The sequence below is a fragment of the Nannobrachium achirus genome, assembly GCF_963921795.1.
Source record: "Nannobrachium achirus genome assembly, chromosome: 16".
NCBI lineage: Eukaryota > Metazoa > Chordata > Actinopteri > Myctophiformes > Myctophidae > Nannobrachium > Nannobrachium achirus.
In genome coordinates, this window is record NC_137823.1 from 35112772 (window position 1) to 35135756 (window position 22985).

The 22985-nt window shown below is 42.9% G+C and overlaps 1 protein-coding gene across 1 annotated transcript in view; it reads left to right on the forward strand.

Moving 5' to 3' along the window:
• The window catches only part of atad2b (ATPase family AAA domain containing 2B), a gene marked incomplete at its 5' end in the record, with an annotated part of 135538 nt that extends 122472 nt beyond the window's left edge, over positions 1-13066 (forward strand). Inside the window, 2 exons of the mRNA XM_080744574.1 lie at positions 4781-4909; positions 12375-13066. Of these exons, the coding sequence (XP_080600700.1) occupies positions 4781-4909; positions 12375-12416 (171 nt within the window). The 3' untranslated portion in view covers positions 12417-13066. The remainder of the gene's footprint in view (positions 1-4780; positions 4910-12374) is intronic.
• Positions 13067-22985: the final 9919 nt, after the last annotated feature.

Genomic DNA, 22985 nt, shown 5'->3' on the forward strand with positions numbered 1-22985 from the left:
CTGGGAGGGTTCCGGCGGAGACCGTGGTGTGAAGGCCGTAGCCTGCGGCAGCGATCTCACATCGTGCCTCGAGGGCTGGAACATCGTACTGGAGGCATTCAGCACAGTTCACCCCCGTGGCCGGGGCCGGAGGGGACAGAGAGGCCAAGGCGTGTCCTACCCCCATGCAGACAATGCAGAACGGATGAGTATCTTCATTGGCGATGAGGCCTTTGCAGCTGGGAAGGCCGCACTTCTTCGGTACCCTAGCTAGCAGGCTGCTAACTGTAGGCCGACGAGCTGCCATCGTGAGCTAACCGAAGCTAAGCGAAGCTAAGCTAAGGCAGGGAGACACGTGGCAGAACGTACAGAGAAGAAGTAAAGACTCAAAGCGAAAGTGAAGAAAAAGACCGAACTGTTAGGAAGAATAGAAGTAGAAACGTACAGGAGAATAATCTATAAAGGCCAGTGGCCGACTTCCTAGTCAACGCTTAGGCTAAACTTTACAGAAAAATATACTTATATGGCTGAGTTCGCGACACTCTAGTTGCAGGTAAGCAGAGGTGCGGAAGAGGAAGTTATGATAGCCCGCAGGGCTTTTATACACTCGGGGGCGGTGCCCTCGTTTGTGATTGACAGCCCTACCGACAAATGATATTTCTCGTACGGGAGCTTATGAGTTTTACTCTGTTGCAGCGCCAGATGGCGCTGGTTATCCCATAGGGGGACCTTGTCTGGAGGTATGACAATAAACATAACGTTATGTTGCAGTTTGCTGCCTGTCTGCCTCTACGTTTAAAGGGAGCCATGCATGAGGTAGTGCTTATCATATTTTTCATACAGTATGGAACACAGTTCATTTGTTTGTAAAAATGAAAGAAACATTATTTCAACTCAAATCACAGGCTGCTGCTGTGCCATTCCTGTCTGGCTTTGGTTGGTTTGAAGGAACTTTTAATTTGTCACGTTCACACTACTGTGAAATAAATTCTCAATTTTACTTCCACTAAATTGAAGTACAAGAGACTGCTTCTGTAATTAACCACATGCTGATCATATTATAATTGATAAACCACAGCGTGAGTTAATGTAATGTGATTTGCCTATTGTTCTTTATTTCACATTATGCTTAATGACATCGCAGTGTTAGCATTCTTTTCTTTTTTTTCTTCTTTTTTTTCAATTTAGTCAGTCGATTTACAGTGGCCACTGTGGATGTCCAGCCTAGACACAGAATATACGTATAAATGTTTCAATGGAAGAGCAAGGAGGCCAAATAAAATGGTAAAAAATAATTATATGGTAAAAAATAATATTCACTAAAACAAATAGCATATTCAAGCTTTAAGTTTCCATAGTTATACCGGTACTTATCAAGAATCAAATTCAGCCCACTCACTGTCTTGATGTTCCGTTGAAATCTGTGGAGGGAAAAAAGTGCTGCTAGACAGTTTTTGTGTGAACTGAGAAATGTTTAGCTGAAGTTGGAAAAGTGACTCTTAGAGGGATGATTTGGTGTTACACTCGCTGTAAAGTTGTGTTGTATAAAGTACGTGGACTGGAGCTTTTGTGGTTGGTCACTGTAATGTGGGTTAACTGTACGTTGCATTTAAACAGGAATCACAGTCTGTGTGCAGTGATTCATACATACCAGAGGTCTTCAACGTTTTCAGGCCAAGGCCCCCTTAGTTGAGAGAGAGAGAGAGAGAGAGATGAAGCAGGGACCCCCACTACCTGTTCATAGATTCCATATAGTTTCATTGTTTGACGGCACAATCATCAGTGTATTTTAGAATCATGTCAATTTGTGTTTTCGGATATTTAACCACTTGAACCGTCGATACTTAATAAACTTGACCTTTCACTCTGTACTTAGTCTGCTCTTTTCCCCCTCTACACCAAAGCTATTTGCCAAAAATAGCTGCGAGGCATTGTGAGCTTGTAGATCTGCTATTTTTGGCTAAAGTTCTCCGAATATGGACGCTAGGCCAGGGTTGAAGTGGTTAATATAAAAAAGGAGGAAAAAAGGCTTCTGTCACACAAAGATTTGGAGGACCCCCTGTAGTAACTCTGAGGACCCCCTAGGGGTCCCGGACCCCCTGTTGAAGACCCCTGCTCTATACAACATGCTTGCTTCTGTAGCTTTTGCAAAGACAGATATGTCTCCCTGCCTAGGGTAATTATCTCATTATTTATTCCACTGAGTTTGACAGTTTGTGTAATCCTGGCTTTGCCATGTTATTTCTCTTTTTAGCAGTCGTCGTCCCCCAAACACACTGTGCACACCTAGACACTGACATAGGGGTGGGCGATATGGCGATAATTATCGTCTCGGCGATACAGCTTTGCCACGATAGGCCATTTCAGAATATCGTTTCTCTCGTGATACAAACAGTCATTTAGAAAAGGCTCTGGATACAGCGAGTGCACGTTCCATGAGTCGCAGCTCTATTGCTTAATTTATACTTCTATAGTACTGTGGTGTAATTCGCCAAAAAGAACAGATCTACAAGCTATAACGTGTCGCGGCTCAACGTGTCATATAGTTTGAGGATCTGTCCCCTGCTTTCACGGCCCCTCCCCCGTGCAGCACGCAGACAGGCTACAGAGTGTCTACAGCACTGACTGAGTTGTGATTGTGTGCAGGAGCACGGCACAGTGGTCCACGATTTAGTTTCACTTTCACGGGACTTTAGTAAAGCAGTGATGCAGCTTGGCCTGCATTCTTTGAAGCATATTTTTTATAATGGATGCATTAAACTAACAGGACGCAAACTACTTATCCGTCCTGCTATCGCTATCAGCCATCTCACTGCTTGCAAAGCTGAACTGTGCTGGAGTCTCATCCATAGCTGTGTGTTCTGGCAGTATTGATGAGATGATTTAGATCACCTTGTAAATCCATGCATCTGTTTTTATTAACTATAAACAAGTAGCTATTTGCTGCTATTTGTAAAGTGCTTATGTTTTCACCATTGATGCATGCGTGTGTCGTCGCGAATCGCGGTGAAATCGTCGCGTCTATTTTGCGTCTATTTTATCTATTACATAATTGGCTTAGTCATAAAAACCATGCCATTATTGTTAGTAGAAAAGCGAAAAGCTAGGATGATAATGAGTGAGTAATTCTCTAAAAATAAAGCTTGTATCATAACAAACCTCCTGACTTTGGTTGGTCATGAGGTAATTTGTTTTCCCTCAAGTTTCAATGGTAAGGCATGGGTTGTTGTCAACCTGTGGGTCGAGACCCCCAGAGACGTCCCGCCAAATTGTTTTGAATATAGCCTATCTACAAGCTCACAACACTCAAAAAACATTTCAAAGGAACCCATAAAACATTTCTGGGACCCATTTGAATGACCTGAACCATCATCACACCAACTAGTAAATATTTTGAGGTAAAAGATGATAATTGTTTAATCAAACATCTGAATGTTATCATTAAAAAAAAACTATCTTTCTATCTGCAGCATAAAAATGAATAGATTATCTATAGAATATCTGTGTGGGTCTAATAAACCAACCATAAGGTAATTTGTTTTCCCTCAAGTTTCAATGGTAAGGCATGGGTTGTAATCAAAAATCTGAATGTTATCATTAAAAAAATCATAGATTAGTCTATCTATCTTTCTATCTGCAGCATACAAATGAATAGATTATCTATAGAATATATGTGAGGGTCTAATAATCATAATAAACCTAAAAACCCGCATAAAACAGTATCGTGATAATATCGTGTATCGTGATACTGCATGAAGCATATCGTGATAATGCTTTTATCCAGTATCGCCCACCCCTACACTGACACACACATTGAAGGTGCATGCCGGTGTATGGGTACTGTCACTGTGTACACAAGCCCACTCTCAATCTGCACACTTTATGCCAATTTAGGCATTCCTTTCCTTCCTTTTGATGTTTCTCTTTTTGCTTTGTATCAGTTTGACTGTAACTTTAATCATTTGTGAGTCCAGTTACACTCCACGCATTCTGATGAGTCTTGGGTTTAAAACTTGCGCGCACGCACCCACGCACGCACGCACGCACGCACGCACACACAGGCTTTGGCTTGGGTAATGTACGAGGCACAGGTCAATTGAAAAGGCCTCTGACCGTCCACAACGTTTTAATTAAAGTAGCAGTGAAATGTAAACTTGGCGCTAATTATGATTAGCTTTAATTAGCTGTCACTCTGATCTTAATTGCTTTTGAATACAGCTGACCCCCAATTGCTTCTTTTATTTGCACGAGTGGCAACGCTCTTACAAACTCATCTGCGGAGTCAGGGATTCACTACTCTGTGTGTGTGTGTGTGTGTGTGTGTGTGTGTGTGTGTGTGTGTGTGTGTGTGTGTGTGTGTGTGTGTGTGTGTGTGTGTGTTTAATGAGTGTTTTCAGACATGTAATGTGTGCATGTATGCCAGTGTCTCTTTGTCAAGTTTAATTTAGATAAGAGGAGAGCAAAGGCATTCATTTATATTTATATAGATTTTCAACTATAACAACTAATAGACCTTGTCAGTCGTATTGTGTTGCTAGGGAACAGCGTGGGGTTCATTTCCTGTCAGCTACTGATGATCACCAAACACACTGCAACAGGAAATAAACTTAGACACATTTAGAATGTTTATGTTGTGAAAGTGTGGAAAGGTCTACAGTGTATATTTAGCTTCTGTTCTGGTCCCTGGATATACGTAACTGCAGTCTAAAATCCGGCCTTAAGGGGAGACCTTTTGAAAGTTTGAGAAACAAATAAACATAATACATAATAAACATGATGTGTGTGTGTTTGACTTCCCCAGGCTCTCCTAGACGTGGTGGTTGACAGGAGTGAGGGCTTCAGCGTGGAACAACTGGAGCGGCTGTACTCTCTCCTCAGCCAGTGTATCTACCAGCACCGCAGAGAATACGACAAGACCCGGCTACTGGAGGTTAGATAGACACAACACACACACACACACACACACACACACACACACACACACACACACACACACACACATACAGGGGCGTCACAAGGGGGGGAAAAGTGGGACTGAGTTACAAGGGCCCTTGCCCCTAGAGAGAGCGGCAAGACATGCAAGATAGTTTTTGGATTATACTGCGGCTTTAGCTGTGTTATGTTATCTATGTTATTATAGGACAGCTTTATTTGAAAGGTCAAGTAGAAAATAGTCCCCAGAGAAATGATTGACATGTTAACAAAATGTACGGTAATTGCGTAGTGTAACTTAAATGATATTTAACCGACGTTGACTGACTTATTCGGGAAGTTTGCTCAATTTGTATTGACAAAATGTAAACAAACACAAAGTCCACAAATAAATGCTCTGTTTATGAACAATATAGAGGCAAATCTGTGAATAGACATGTATTAACATGTTAAAACATGTGGTGTGGTCCTTTTACAACATTTCTACCTTTGTTATGATAGTGTAGAATGACAGGGCAGAGAGAGGGAGAGACATGTTACACGATGCAAGTCACGGGTCTGATTTGGACCCATAACATTGTGGTCAGGTTTCGGTGTCCTCATGTGAGCCATCATTTAAGGATTATGACATGCAAGCACCGCGCTGACGCTTGGCTTCATTACGGCTGTTTGATTCAAACAGCTGCTGTGTATTGAACAAGAGAACAACGTGCCAGACGCGGTGGAGAAGCCGACAGACTGCCTGTGTCTGGATGGCTCGATAATATCTCAGACACGGCTGTTAGCTATGCCTATTTCTGCTCTATTATTAGTTCAGTCGTTTAAACCTGTTGATGTTTGTTATCTTAAAGGTCAATGTAATTGGTTAACACACACACGCACGTGCGCGCACGCATGCATGCACGCACGCACGCACGCGCACACACACACACACACACACACACACACACACACACACACACACACACACACACACACACAGAGGCTTCATGACATGATGGAATGACAGTTTGGCAGATCAGCTGCTCTGACCTCCCCAGAGAGAGGGCGAGATCATTTAGCGACCTACAACCGGGTCGCGACGTGGTCGGTAGTTTTCAGCGACCGGGTCACAAAATCGAGCGACCGGGTCGCTAAATGGAGCGACCGGGTCGCTAAATCACCGACCGCGGCACTAAAGCGAGCGACCGGGTCGCTAAATGGAGCGACCGGGTCGCTAAATCACCGACCGCGGCACTAAAGCGAGCGACCGGGTCGCTAAATCGACCGACTGGGACGCTAATTCCATCGACCGGGATGCTAATTCCACCGACTGGGACGCTAATCCAGCGACCGGGTAGGTAAATCCACCGACCGGTGGTCGCTTCCACCGACCTACTAACCCTAACCCTAACCCTAAACCTAACCTCAGTAACCTTACCTCAGTTAGGCTAACCTGCCACGCAACCTCCCGACCGTTACCTCAGTTAGGCTAACCTGCCACGCAACCTCCCGACCGGGTCGCTAAATCACCGACCGCGTCGCTAAATCACCGACCGCGTCGCTAAAGCGAGCGACCGGGTCGCTAAATCGATCGACTGGGGCGCAAAATCTTCCGACCGGGTCGCTAAATCTACCGACCTAAAACTGCAGGCAGGTCGGTAGATTTAGCGACCGGGTCGGTCGATTTAGCGGCGCGGTCGGTGATTTAGCGACCCGGTCGCTCGATTTAGCGACCCGGTCGCTGAAAACTACCGACCACGTCGCGACCCGGTTGTAGGTCGCTAAATGATCTCGCTCCTACTGCCTCCCCATGTGAATGTGGGCATTGTTCTGTTTGGTTCTGACACGTACGTTGTGTGGTTCCCCTGCTAGCTTGGACTGAAGGCTTGACTCTACGATAAACAAGACAGCCTTGCCCTGAACACAGCAGGCACAAGGCAATTGATCTGTGTCTGTCCATGGCTGTGTGAACGATGGCCTGTTTGATTCTGTCCCGCTGAGCGAGAATGTCCTGCTGGCGTCTCAGGTGGTCCTTCATCTCCAGAGCAGGCATCTACTGATAACACGCAGTGGGGTGTAGGGTGTGTGTACACTACTGGGGGGGGGGAAAGTGTAACATACTCTAGAGTGAGAGATTGGATGTATCTGAACACGATGATGATTACACTGTATGTCAGGGTTCCCCAATAGGCGGCCTGCGGGCCATTTGCGGCCCGCGGGGGGCTACTGTCTGGCCCACACCAACCCCAGTAATAATGGAGAGCAGCAACAACACTAGTATATCGTCGTTGTCGGGTGGAAATCTCGTATCTCCAAATTTGTACGTTCTTTCGCAAATCATACAAGGCCGTCGCACAAAAGTAGTGAAAGTACTGCCATTGCGATTAATTAAAATTCTGTTGTCCTTTTCTTAATTTCATAGGCTCAATATTATTTTCTAGTTATCAATGGTAAACCTTGTTTTATTTAATTAAAGAGAGTTTTGCTAAAAAGTAACTGAAAGTAACTAGTAGTTACTTTTTTAATTGTGGTAATTGGATTACGTTACTGACTAAAAAAAATGCAATTAACTTGTAACTGTAGGGGATTACTTTTTAAAAGTAACCTGCACAACCCTGGTCATGAGTATGATAGTCAGAATAGAGAGGGTAAACAACTCTGAAAGTGACTATAGGAAGGCTTTGTGTTGCACATTGGCTGGTCCATTCAAAATTCACAGTGACATTTCCACAAAGTTTGCTTTTTTAACACCAGTAAGAACATGGTGAGAAGCCCACTGTCAAAGCCCACCCTCTACCCCTTTCCTCTTGCTTGTTACCTTGACATTTAGTGTTTTGTCTGTTGTTTTCCAGCCGCTTGTCCCAGTGTCACCGTGTTACTGCTGCTCTTCAGAGTGCCAAAGGTTATTTAGACAGGTTCAGTTGAGTAGGAAACGCAGTAAATAGTAAACGGTCTGCCTTTATCCAAAGCGCAATGTGCATTTCATTCCCCCATTCACACCGACGGTGAAGCAACCGTGCATGTAAGGCACCAACCTGCTCATAGTTACAGTCACAGTTAGGGGTTCAGTGTCTTGCTCAAGGATATTTTGACATAAAGGTTCCCAGATGGCCGCTCTACCCCCTGAGCCACTGCAGCAAGTTAGAATTCTTGTCTCAAAGCCTCGGCACTGGATGCCTCCACCTCGTGGCTCAACCAGTCATTTTACTTACAATATTATGCTCCTTGCGAGTTATGAGGACCCAGGTTTGAGTTTGATTCCTGGCCTCGGTTTCCTGTCCATCTCCAATCAAGCAACAAAAATGCAAATGTCTACGTTCTACTGTACTATACGACTTCGTCGACAACACAAGCAATGAAAATTTATAATTTCCAGTTGTCTTTTGGGTTCAGATAACTTGTGATGAGTCTTTAGCTTATTTTACCGTCATGTTATGGTCTGTACTAATTGAATAGATAAATTGAATTAAAAATATATCAGATTAAACTAATGTTGCAGGCAGCCCTACTGTGAGCCACCTGTTAACTTGCTAATCATGCAGTAGCGTTTAAAACCTAGTTTCAGTTGTCCACTTTACATTACAACTTAGCTGTGTACTGTAACTCACACTGACTATATTCTATTCAAATAAAAATGATATGGTGTAAAAAGAAACTACTTAAGAGATACCGTAGCTCCCAATACAGTACTACGGTACTACTGTCTCAATTAAGATGTCCAAAGACCACCATTCAGTGCAGGGTCTCCGTGGGATACATAGCAGCATTTTAAAAATCCAAGGCTTCATCCTTGTATTTGAATGAGAACTGAGCCTGCTTGTTGAGTTATTTTAAGAACTCAACAAGAAGTGTTGTAGCCTTCATTTCTGCGGGAACCATGGGAAGTACTCGTACTACTGCGATAGTGATTCGGTGAATTTAAGAACCAAATAAAAGGCAGCGGAGTTACACGTTCAAGGTCCAAATCAGTTTGGTTTCCCCTCTTAATCTCTCCTGGCAGTGGCCCACATAAATGGAACATGTCAGTGCAGTCAGTCTCCTGGCGGCCGGCAAGCCACACGCTGGCTGTCAGGGTGTCAGAAAGAGGAGAGAAGAGAACAGCCAGACCGGTGCTGCTGCCTTGTTCCAACAGGTGGGCCCATGCAGGAAGTGAGTGTCGCTAGAGTGTCTGCCGCTGTTTAGAGAACAGGAATGGGGGCTCGTCCGGCGCTTCACGCGGTCACTCATCTCTCTTTGTAGGACAAACGTCTCTTCTCCACAGCAGGTCAGCTTAGTGGTAGCCACCAGAGAGAGAACACACACACTGGGTTGTGTGTGTGTGCACGCGCTGTAAGGTTGAGGGAAATGGAGCGTGCCCATACATTTGTCTCCCACTCTCTTTTTTCCCGTCCCCAGGGTCTGACACACATGTGCGTGTGCACAGCACACACACACACACACACACACACACACACACAGCTTGTCTGTCTCCTCCAGCAGAGCTGACCTTACGCCAGATGGAGTGGACAGCGCCCTGCTCTTTGTTGAAGCCACAGGGTCCCTCACTGCACTAGTGCATAATAACTCACCCGCCATTTGCTCATCAACAAAATGCTCATTTCCCTTCAGGCCTCGCGTCATAGTTTTGACTGCGGCTCAGACTGCAGTTAAAGCTGCTCATTAAGTAGTCGCGTTTGACCCACGACCCTATATGCCGGAGCTGTCAGTATGCACCACAGAGCGAAGAGTTGTTTTTTTTGTCTCTTCACTTTACAAGAAAATGAATTCCGTATAAATTTGGCGTACAAGTGGCTTGTAGCATAAAGAGTAGATTCAATGTTTGTTTAACCCATTTAGAACGGGTACACATTTTGTGTTTCAATATTTTATTCTTTAAATATAAAAAAATAGCAGATATACAAGCTCACAGCGCGGCACCGAGTGCCGCGCTGCAAGCTTGTAGATCTGCTATTTTTGAAAAATCGTGAAAATTTGAATTTTGACCCGATTCTATAAGTGTCTTTTGAATCCTTCTAATTCTAGGCCTAAATGGGTTAATACAGGCAGCCCTGCTGGGAATCCTATTCCTACACTGTCAATGTTAGATGATGGATACATCCATGCACCAGTCTCTGACCTCAACTCTTTTTGCAGTGTTTTTTTCTGCTAATAATAAATCTGTTTTAGGGCCGGTCTGAAGGAGAGAGGAAGTGTAAGTGAGGTGCTGTGCTGCTGACTTTGTTAGTCAGACAGACAGACAGAGGAGAGAAACATCAGATGTCTGGTTGGTTCACAAGGTTGTCAGCTGTATTTTTTTTGGGGGGGGTTGACAAGGTGATAGGCCTTCAGGCTACAGAGAAACAAGACGGCTTAAAGCTACCTATATTCGTACGTGTGTGTGTGTGTGTGTGTGTGTGTGTGTGTGTGTGTGTGTGTGTGTGTGTGTGTGTGTGTGTGTGTGTGTGTGTGTGTGTGTGTGTGTGTGTGTGTGTGTGTGCTTTTACTGGGCAGACAATACAGAGCTTTTAGGGAATCAACAATATTAGTGCTTATTTAATGAGCTGTGTCTTAACCACTTTCAACCTTGTGTCCCTGTGTTGGGCATGCCATTATAGGCGAAAATATAAGTGAATGTATTTTTATTGTTTTTCCGAAAAATATCTGATCTACAAGCTCAGAACCTGTTGGCTTAACAAGTGTGGCTTAAAAACACTCAGACTAAATGGCTGCTTAGTGCTTACATGTGTATCCGACACAGGAGGGTGACGCGGAAGGAAAACCAAACAGAACCTGGTGTAAAATGGACTTGCGCAGGAGATCGCCATCACCCTGACATGCTTTGACGTCTAGCACTAGAGATTTGCGGTTCCTTTCAGAGCAGATTGCAGGCTGCAGTGGTTTTCATTTGCATCGTAACCACAGTGTCACTTAATTAATGCACTTAAAGTGTCACTTTACAAGGTGGGGAGTCGCCTGTTCCTTCCAGCCAGCTGGCCATTATATCTCCTCATGAATGACCTGCATCTCATTCCCTGAGACTAAATCAAAGTCGGTATAAAAACCACACTTAAATGACTATTGTACATTCAGAGCCGTTCACAGTCAGTGGTGTGACGGGGTGGTAACCCTATGTGTCTGGACCCCCACTTTGGAAGTTGATCTGACATATCCTCTTGCCCCTGAATGATAGTTTAGTAGACGTTATACGAACTCTACTAGCCTACAAACGTCGGTGATAGATTATGCGTTTTTATAGACGCTTACAGTATGTTGCTAGAGGACGAGCCAGAACCCTTGAACACATCCACTTTTTGTTGGTTAACAGTACCTTGGTAGCGATACGTTATCTGTCATAAACCAGTCTAGGGTTAACACTGGCTAACAATGGAAGGCATCGGGGAGAAGAGAAGCTCACAAAATAGTTTCTCCCAGTATAATTCTTTTCTCACCACAGCTACTACTGGATATTATAGATAGCCGGCAACAGCTGACCACCAGGTTTTTGTTTTGTTTTGATCTTATCCAGGAAACAGAAAGGTCCCCTGGAATAGAACATCCACTATTATTATCAGTTTCAGACCATCTACGTATGTCTAGTCAAAGTCTACCCCAAAAGCACAAATCTTGTTCCAAAGGGCTGCACTTCAAAATATTAATATTTACTAAACTTCAAATTCAACATTGTTCATTTCACATACATGTGCACATGCACATATATACTAATACATTCACACACACACACACACACACACACACACACACACACACACACACACACACACACACACACACACACACACACACACACACACACACACGGTGTCTCTCTCTCTCTCTCTCTCTCTCTCTCTCTCTCACACACACACACACACACACACACACACACACACACACACACACAAGCACAACACACGTACAACAACTAGGTACATGCCCAAAATAGGGACAGCAGGGTGAAAGTGGTTAAAAGTGGCTTTGTACTATAACTAATAGTTGTAACTTTACTTCCAGAAGTTGAAGTAAATTGATTTCTTATAGCGAGGCCTATTGCACTGACTCAGCCATTCAAGTAAAAGCTTGCACACACACACGACACACACACACACACACACACACACACACACACACACACACACACACACACACACACGGGTCCGCAACATCTTCAAAGCATTAATCACGGTCTATTGCAGGCTAACATCCATCTCTCTTTCCTCGGTTCCATTCAGATTGAGTCTGTGTCAAATTCTGCTGTTTTCATGCTGAGACAAATCGTCCGTATCATTCTGCCATAGCTTTGGTTCATTTTACATCATTTATCACACTGAAAGCTGTTATTCGCTGGGGAAAATTCCAAGTAATATTGGAATAGTGATAGCACACAGACTTAATTTGGGGTGTGGGTGTGTACATTGTATTTATATTTGTATACTCTATACATAATGTGTGCATGCATTCTTTATTTAAGTTAACCTGTAGTTTTGTCTGTGTGTGGTTTGCAGGAGATGGAACGGCAAGTTCAGCATTTCGATACATTCCTGTGAGACAGAGTGCCTGTCAGGTAGATCCTGAACAGCCTGGGACCACAAAGACAGACAGACAGAGATTGAAGAGAGAGCAACGTTCTGAGTCCAGCCCTTACCCATACACAGACATGCAAATCAAACGCAGAAGGCAGACCGGAGAGGAGACATTCTATGGTGCTATTGTCTCAGGAACCAGTTCTACACAACCAAACTCCTGGAGGTGTCCACAGACAAACACACACTTACACACACACACACACACACACACACACACACACACACACACACACACACACGCGGTGACCCTGGTGCTACTTGGGTGCTATAGACATTTTTCTACCCATGCTGCTCTTGGAACTTATTATGGACTCGAACAACTAGCAAACCAACAGAAGGATTGGGTGATGTCATATCGCAACTGGCTGCCTCTCCCAGGAGCAGGCCACACACGCACACACACACACACACACACACACACACACACACACACACACACACACACACAGACACGTGCACACGGACACACGGATACATACTCATAAATATATATATATATATATACGTACAGGCACAGATCCTCACCAGCAGAAGTGTGAATGTGGTGTGCAGCTAAAGCCAGATTTATACTTGGTTGCGCGTCGTCTCTCGCACCGAAACTAGACGATCCACAAGCTCTCAACGTGAGTTTGTAGATCTGGTTTTCGTTTCGGCGCAAGACAGCGGCGCACAATCTAAGGCATAACTCGGGCATAAGGAGTCGAGGCCCCAGGCAATGTTGGGAATCATTGGACTACATTGTCGGAAACCACCTCGCCTCCTCCAGTGCAATGTTTCATCAGAGCCCACTTGTCTCATCGTCACCATGCCAATACGTGGCTGTTTGTTGTTTGTTTTACTTTTTACTTTTTCAGCTACTTGATTTGCCCGATATGTGAGCTGCCCTGGAGCAACAATAGTTTACAGAGAATGTTTCAGTACAGCGGCATAAAACTCCATGCAGTTCAGCAGCACAGGAGAGCAGAGAAAGCCATCGCATACCGACCGTCCGGTTTGGAGACGGGAATATGAACAAAGATGAGTGTATTGTATGCTCACAGTCAGCCATAAAACCTCTCATCTCTCAACCCCAGCCGGACGTGGTCTTCTTCAGCCTCCCGGGTGAGCCTTGTCAGACCACTATGTGCTAAATTCTGGTGGTAGCAGAGTCCCCTCACCAACACTTGCAGTGTAAATGTCTATTCCACACAAGCCATGCCCTTGAGTTCATTCAGATTCTGTAGGTTTCCCTGCTAGTGACACTCTGGCTGAGTAACTGGAAAGCAGTACACGGTGGAACACGTCTGTTGTTTGCACTGCCTAGCGTGTGCCTTAATTTAAACCTTGAGTTGAAGAAACTCTTTTATATATTTAGCAGGTGTTCATTTTTAGACTCCTCCTTGTGATACAGTTTGGAATCGATGGGAATGGATCTAATTTTGGGGATAAGGACCTAGTAACCACTGACCTCACATTGACCTTAAACTACATAGATAGATAGACTTAAAATGATCAATTTAATACATAGATTGTATTGCATTTAAAGGACCATACCGGTTTTAGCCCGTTTTAAACTATGACTCACAGTATACATTACCGGTGGCTATGGTTGGTTTTTGAGGAAGCTATCGGATTCCATTCACTTGAGTAGGATATGTAAACCAACACACGATACAGTAAATAATATTGAATATTGTTTTTACCCCCAATTTACAGGATAATATTTTTTATTTCATTTAGTGCAGGTTGATTTGTAATGTCCCTGGAAACGGATTGATTTCCAAATTGAATTCAAACATATATGCATTGCATTCAGCGATATTTAGCTAGCAACGGTACGGTCCTTTAAGCTGTCTCACAAGTTGCTATGCTCACTTTAGGCTGTGTCAGTGTTTTGACTACAAATTGAAAGCGCCACCCGAGTAGCTGAAGCATTTCTCAAAAGCAGATTCAAATATTCAGTATATCAGTCCCACTCTGACCTGACTGGGCTCTCCTCTCGGACACTGGAGCAGCAGTAGGGAGAGCTTTGACACCAGCATTGTTTTCTTCTGCTCTCATTAGGACAAAATAACAATGCGAGTCAAAGCATTCACGGTGCCAATTCTTATGCACACTCCTTTGAAAACAACCTAGTGGAGCAGAACTTAGATGCAGCTGTGCTTAACTCACAGGGACAGGCTCTATTAGGTCGACTTCCAATGACCTATGTCTAATGCATTTGTTTGATAATTTTTTGTACATTTCTTTTTTTTTTATATATATATATACGTTTTGGAAATGTTAGGATTGCAACCTATTCATTTTCTTTTTGTTGTTGCATGGATTGTGAGTCTGATAATGAACAAGGCCATTCTAGGCAGTGCCCGTTGCTAAGCTGTAAAAAGCCTTATATTGATTCTTTTGTTTCTTTATTTTTATTATTGTTAAATAATGTATGTACGCTGGTGTTTTTTGTTTCCACTTAATTCGGTTTCCTTCGGTCAAAGAGAGGAGCGGGGGACTCATATGTGGCTGTCCTGCAGTACAACACATTCACTGATACTTGACATTTCTAGTCCTTTTTTTCATAAACATTCTAAATGGTTCCAGGTTTATCTCCTGTTGCAGTGTTTGTGAATATCAGTAGCTGACGACAGGAAATAGAATATCCAAGCTGTTCCCTAGTAACACAGAAAACCCACCGACAAGGTCATTTCTATAGCATTTCCATGGCCGCGGAAGATGCCATGTTTTGACCAGATGTAATCCCGGAGAAAGCCCTGCTGTCTCTCTTTAAGAAAACAAAACAAAAGCCCCGATTCCAACCCTAACCTCTGGTGCATCTCTCTCCGCCTCGACTCAACCTCTGCCTTCTCTTGAACGCAACAACGACAACACCAACAACAACAAAAAGACCATATGCAAACTAGCATGGACAGGTTAGCACTCAGACTACTGCAGAGAGAAACCTGCGCTACCTCAGCTTAATTTATTTTCAACGCTAATGGCGAGAGCAGAAACGTTTACTGGGTACACAGGCAGTATTTTGTTGTTCTTTAGCCCAAGATACTGTGGCAACAGCAGCCAGCTAAGGTACAGGATCACCAGAGAGAGACCACTGCTGCTACAGTAATCCAAGAGAGCCATCATTGGTGTTTGGATGGTTGCTCCTCTCCTCTCTGATTCTATAAGTTTGCATTGTTTTTGAGCCAGATAAAATTACTGCATTACGTTTTTTGTCATTGACTTGTGTTTTCTGGAGATGTTCTTTTCAGATTTCTCGACATTCTTTCTTGATCCAGCACCCTGTTTGTTTTCATGTTATCTCATGTCATTGTTTAGTTACAAGCTGTGGACAGTAGGCTGCTGTTTTCATCTTTTACTTTAAAAAAGTCATTCTCATCTTTCTTGTGGGTCTCTAAATGTTTTTTATTTTTTATTTATTAATATAATTATTAAACCTGTTCTACTATTCAGAAATGTCTTTTTGTACATTTGAAATGACGAATAGAGCAAATGTTTGATTTGTTTGGGACGTTTTTCTCTTTTTTGCTGATGTGCATAGCGTTATGTGTAGCAGGTTCATTTGGCGTGTGAGGGGGTGGGAATAAAAGGGGTTTTACAGGTCTCTCAGGTTCAACACGCAACACAAGCCCTTTGAATTTTTATATTTATTTCATTGTGTGCTGAAGTTTTATCTTTTACTGAAGTGGTCAGACTGGCATACTGGACGAGGTCAACCGTCGGCTGGGCCCAATTTCATATCGTTAAACTGATCTAGTAGCCTCCACGGAAGAGATGGCAGATTGGTTTACCTTACTACTTTGCTTTTGTTATTTTGGGTTCACCCTCTGCCAAAAGATTGATGCTTTAGGATTCTTCTAACTACATTTGGAGTAAAGATAAATAGGTGGTGGTGGTAAAAATGTCATACATTGTGGGTCTTCCTTTTGTTAATAATTATTATATGGCTTACATTTTTAGACAGTTTGGACTAACAACCAATTTTTGTCTGGTAGTTCAGGCTTAGTCCAGTATGCAGAAAGCTTTTTCAACCTTCCATCCTTCTCCTGTTTTTCACCTCTTTATTTTTTTATGTTGACAGATTAACCTACTAGTCTGTTGTTGTTCATAGCTTTGTCATTGTTCTGTTCTTTTTTTAGGTTAATGTGTGCATTTTACTCGACCTCTTCACATTCAACTGTTAATTTAGTGTAAGTTATATTTGAAAAGAACCATTTACTGTATTTCTAAAATAAACTGCTGTGATAAACTTGAATAAAGCTTCACATTGTATTTTTATGTCCTTTTCTCCCCCCATAAATACTTCAGCTGTGTTTTTAGGATTGGTGTGGAGTGGGAAGATAAAAACATTTATCTGAAACTTAGGTGAACTTGAAACTGTAAAACTAAACTTTTAATATTGAATGTCAGTATAATTTATTTAGTTTTTGAACATTTTTATGAAAGATTGTACTGTAGCAAGGCTGAGACCATGGGCCCGAGACCGCCTCAGGATCTCTGGACCATATTAACACAGTGAGGTACTGTTGCATCACAGCTAGATTTCTTTAGTGTCAGTCAAGGATTAGATTTCAATCTTCTAAATGTTTTAGAGAGAATGCCCTTGGCTGCATTTGAACATGGGACCACCAGCTCACATTGACAGTGTTTTAACACAGGGAGCCACCATACTCTGTCATTTCCTAAAGGTTTCTATCATCATCTTCTGGATGTTACTCTTTAAAACAGTAGTTGGTGTGCAGAGTAGAAGGACTTGGACCAGATTTGAACTCAAAACCTCTGGCTCATGTAGAAAGCACCTTATCACAGATAGCCATCAAGCTATCTGAACTGTCTGTCACTTCCAAGTGTTCTTCTGGATGTTATTCTCTAAAACATGCTGCAGAGTAAAGAGTAGGATGACCTTGACTGGATTTAAACTCATGAACTCTGGCTTGACTGTGTGACTGTTAACTCAGGGAGCCACCAAATTCTCTGAAATGCCATGAAGTTTCTCTGCTATTTTGATTTGTTCTTCTGGTTGTCACTCTTCAAAAGGGGCCTTGGGATCATGTACAGAGCGTCTTAAGCAATGTAAGACCCATCTTTAATAATAATGCAGTCGTGACTTAAATGAATATTTGTGTATGACGGCATGCAATTGCCCCACCCTTTAAGGGGGGGGGGATTTTGGGAGTTTGACACCTGTTTGTTGTTCGTCTAATAAGAAAAAAGACAAACATGTTTCAAGCAGCAAGTAGCTTAATGAGTTAGGATACTGAGCCAATGATACAGAGGCTGTGGGTTCAAACCCCACTGCAGATCTTACTTTAAAGACTGATTTCCATCAGATAACTTTAAAACCAGTTCAGAAAGCATTGTGAGATAACCTTGCTGTGTTGGCACAGCGGACTAGTAATGAGGCCTGTGACTCTGTGAAGTAGAATACCTTTAATAGGTTTGTTCAAATCTGGCCATGGTCGAGGCGGGGTCTGCTTGGGGCGTGTGAGCAACGCATGCAAGATCTTACAGATATTCACTTAAGTAATGACTTAAAGATGAGTCAAGGGGCCCTATTAAGAAGACGGTAATTAAGGGCCGTGGTAAGGAGTTGCCGACTGCCGACGATCGCATTTGACGCATGAATAACGATCAGCACCTGATTATGTGATTTGCGATGATCGTAATTGTGCACTCACCACGTGAAAAATTATTCATGGGTGTGTCTTGCTGAGGAAACCGATGGCATGACCGCGGTAGGTACATTCACCAATCAGAAGCTTGTCCGTCATTCCATTTAACTGGCATAAAACCAGAGGATGGGGGGGCTAATGCTTATTCACATATCACAGTGATATCATGCTTGTAAATATCTCACACTCAATAAGGTCTGTTTTATTAGAACCGACATTGTTTGCGTATAGAGAAAAAAAGGCGAGAGAGAGAGAGAGAGAGAGAGAGAGAGAGAGAGAGAGAGAGAGAGGGAGCGAGAGAGAGAAGGCTATATTAATATAATACTTTTTTTTGTCACGTCCACATATCTATTTGTCTCTCTCATCTCATGCCAGCGTGTCAGTGTGACATAGGCTGGCCTTGTTGAGTGAACAATGGACGCATAGTGGCCTATTAATTAATAGGCTACGGAAAGGCACTGCGGCCTCCTGCCAAAAAAAAGGGAATCTGATGGAACCAGTAGCCTAATTAAACGAAATAAAACATATCCCACGTGATTTAGTTTGATATTGAGTACAGTAATAATAAATACATTTCATTTATTATTTAGAAATATACATTTGTAAAATTAGACCAAGAATGACAGAGATGTAAAAGAATAGGGCTGTTTAATTACTTAATTCAGCGCCTAGGTGATGGCATCCAGACGGCTGCTGCATGTCCTTGCACTGTAGCACATATACTGTACATGTGTGTGTCCGAAAAAAACATATTTAGACCTAAAAGCTGTCAACATGCCATGTATAGCCTATAGTGCTTCGAGAGCTTTTTTTCTTCTTCTTTGGCTAAATTGGCATGACGCATCTCGATCAGCGATCACGCATCTATATGAAGCAAAGCAAAACTGCAGATTGATTCCTCATAGATCGGGCAATTATGAAGCGATTTTAAAAATTGAAAGAGATCCATCCATGGTCCTGTGAATGTGCTTTCCATGCCGACACCAGCCATCTACAGTATTCATGCACAAATTAGCCTACAGCAATCCGCTCTTGCCAACCTATAATAATTAAATAAAAGAAATCGCCGAAGTCCCATATTAGCATGATATCTTTCATGGGGGAGCCATATGACTGGTAGGCTACAGAAGAAGGAATGGATTTTTTGTTTTGTTTTAATCAGACCAGAATGAAGAAATGTGGCTGAATTATAGGGTAAATAGGCCTATATCTGCTGTTTCTTGTGAAGCAAGGCTGCCGCCCAGTCTCATGTGGGCATAAACATGTCATTTAGCGCATAAAAGGTGAAGAAAGCACGTCTAAGGATATGCGCTATTTGTTTCAGCTAATCGACCGTCATAATTGCACTGAGCGCACAGCGCAGGTTGATTTGCATATGTTACCTCCCAATACCTTAAATATGCGTGCGGGCGCCGCACAGCACGTTCATATGACTTAGCTCCAACTTCTTAATTGCAAAACAACGCATATGAGGGAGTTGTCGCCACAATCATATGCGACCGGACTTAAATACTACACTAGCGCATAGAATACCACGTTCAAAATTGGGCCCAAGATGTCTTACTTTGCATCAAATCTGTACACCATTTGACATTTTAAGGTTGAAATTGTACCCACGCTAAAGCAAGCCTGATAAAAGTATCAAACATGTAAAAAAGTTTTGGGGGGATCCCCAGACCCTCGTTGTGGAGTTCCGTGCACCCCCACCGACCCAAAAAAGTATGTCCCAAAATCAAGGCGAAAAAAGTGAGTCCCATCAAGGCAAAACACCCGGAGAAAAGTGAGTCCCAAAATCCCCCAAAAAGTGAGTCACAAAATCAAGGCGAAACACCTGGAAAAAAGTGAGTCCCATCAGGCGAAACACCCGGAGAAAAGTGAGTCCCAAAATCAAGGCGAAACACCTGGAAAAAGGTGAGTCCCATCAAGACGAAACACCCGGAGAAAAGTGAGTCCCATCAAGGCGAAACACCCGGAGAAAAGTGAGTCCCAAAATCCCCCAAAAAGTGAGTCACAAAATCAAGGCGAAACACCTGGAAAAAAGTGAGTCCCATCAGGCGAAACACCCGGAGAAAAGTGAGTCCCAAAATCAAGGCGAAACACCTGGAAAAAGGTGAGTCCCATCAAGACGAAACACCCGGAGAAAAGTGAGTCCCATCAAGGCGAAACACCCGGAGAAAAGTGAGTCCCAAAATCCCCCAAAAAGTGAGTCCCAAAATCAAGGCGAAACACCTGGAAAAAAGTGAGTCCCATCAAGGCGAAACACCCGGAGAAAAGTGAGTCCCATAATCCTGCAAAATGTGAGTCCCAAAATCAAGGCGAAACACCTGGAAAAAGGTGAGTCCCATCAAGACGAAACACCCGGAGAAAAGTGTGTCCCATCAAAGCGAAACACCCAGATAAAAGTGAGTCCCATCAAGGTGAAACACCCGGAGAAAAGTGAGTCCCAAAATCCCCCAAAAAGTGAGTCCCAAAATCAAGGCGAAACACCTGGAAAAAAGTGAGTCCCATCAAGGCGAAACACCCGGAGAAAAGTGAGTCCCATAATCCTGCAAAATGTGAGTCCCAAAATCAAGGCGAAACACCTGGAAAAAGGTGAGTCCCATCAAGACGAAACACCCGGAGAAAAGTGTGTCCCATCAAAGCGAAACACCCAGAGAAAAGTGAGTCCCAAAATACCAAAAAATCCCCAAAAAGTGAGTCCCAAAATCAAGGCGGAACACCTGGAAAAAAGTGAGTCCCATCAAGACGAAACACCCAGAAAAAAGTGAGTCCCATCAAGTCGAAACACCCGGAGAAAAGTGACTCCCATCAAGACGAAACACCCAGAAAAAAGTGAGTCCCATCAAGTCGAAACACCCAGAGAAAAGTGAGTCCCATCAAGTCGAAACACCCAGAGAAAAGTGAGTCCCATCAAGGCGAAACACCCGGAGAAAAGAGTCCCATCAAGGCGAAACACCCGGAGGGAAAAAAAACTCATGCAAACGAGGTCCAAGTCAGACCTCTAGAAGGCCACTTCTGTCTTTAATTGAGAGATTCTAGGCTGACTTGGACCTCATTTGCATGATTCTTTCTTTTTCCTCCGGGTGTTCCACCTTGATGGGATGGGACTCACTTTTTTCAGGTGTTTCGCCTTGATTTTAGAGAGAGAGAGCTAGATCTCACACCTTTCAACAAAAAGAACAATCAAATCCCCCCCCCCCCCCCCCCCATATCAAATATCCAAGGAACTACAGTATAATGGCCGTGGGTCTTTGACACATTAGCCTACTTATCACACAAAAAGTGTGAAATGAGAAATGGTAAAAGAAAAAGAAAAAGAAAAAACTACTACTAAGGCTACTTACAAATAATCTTTTTCATATTATGAAAAAGGGTGAAAATCTCCTGTTTTGGGGTACATTCTGGAACAGGAGACATGGACAAATAACAGGAGACTTCTAAGGGTTGGCAGGTATGTTAATAATGGTAATAATAATAATAATAACAATAAACTTTATTTTTATAGCACCTTTCATGACAAGGAATGCAGCTCAAAGTGCTTTACTGTGCAAAGAGATTGTATACATGATAAAAAATAAAAACAAAAGAACTTCTTACTACTTTCTGTGCTGGTTTTGACGTTGTCCTATCAGTCCTCAAAGTAAGGAATTGAGTGGGATTTGAACACCAACGTCCTGATCACGACGTCATTGACCTAACTCACTAAGCTACTTGGCCCCAGCTTCTGCAAAAAATCTCTTATTAGAAAACCAACCAATAACGATACGTAAGAAGAAGAAAAAAAAACTTTTAACGGCATAATATTTGTTTACCATTTGTTGTCTAGATGTTTGAATGTTTATGATCCACAATGGAAACAATCCTCTAGGTTTTATCTCATTATCTATTTGGCATTGGGATCTCCACAAGCACAGTATAGTGCAAGTGTTAAGGAGCACACCTGTGGAGTAGGAAGTCACAGGTTTGATTCCCCAGCTTGAGTAGCCTATTTGTCTCCTTACATTTTTTATCTTTTAATACAAATCTTTCTTATAGGAGTTCCTGGCACTACATGTTTTCAGATAGGGGTCTGCAGACAAATTTGTATTGATAAGATTTTCCTTGACAAAAGCTTGAAAACTTCTGTGTCCTGCAGCTCATCGGATAGAGTAACTGCCTTGAGGACAACAAGTTGGAGGTGCAAGTCCCAGCCCTATTAGTGTGTTGTGTCGGGATCAGGGTTGCAAACATTGAACTAAAGGAGATTTATTTTTTTGGGGGTGCGCAGAACTCCACAACGGGGGTCTGGGGGTCCTCGACCCCCAAAACCTCTTAACAGATATACCGTATATTTCCCTGTGTTCTGTTGAATTGTTTTGCATGTTTGATACTTTTATCAGGCTTGCTTTACTAGCATGGGAAAAGTCCCAAAAGACGCATTGTGATTGGCCAGTAGTTTTTTGAGTGGCAGCCTGCCCTCGACACTTCCTCTTTTGAGCCCACCAAGGCGAGACGGGTCGCTCCAATCAACTGCAGCGGGTGGACGAGGTATCTAGCTTTTTATATCTGTGGTTTAAACCACTACACCATCTCCCACAGCAGACTTTATCTGGTGCTTTGAATACTTCTTTTGTATTTTAACCTTGAAAAGCAACAACAATGATCTGTACGAGAACTCTGATTTTTAGACCACTAGATGCATTTTCTAGTGCTTTTGACTAACTCTTTTGTATTTTAACCTTGAAAGAAATGTAAAAGTAAAACAGCAACATAGGAGGAGTGAGATTTGAACACAGAAGCTCTGCACCGAGAGTCAAATGTCTAGACCACTACAACATGTCTCAACGTAGATAACTCCCGGTGTTTTTGAGTAATTATTTTGTGTTTTAAGCTT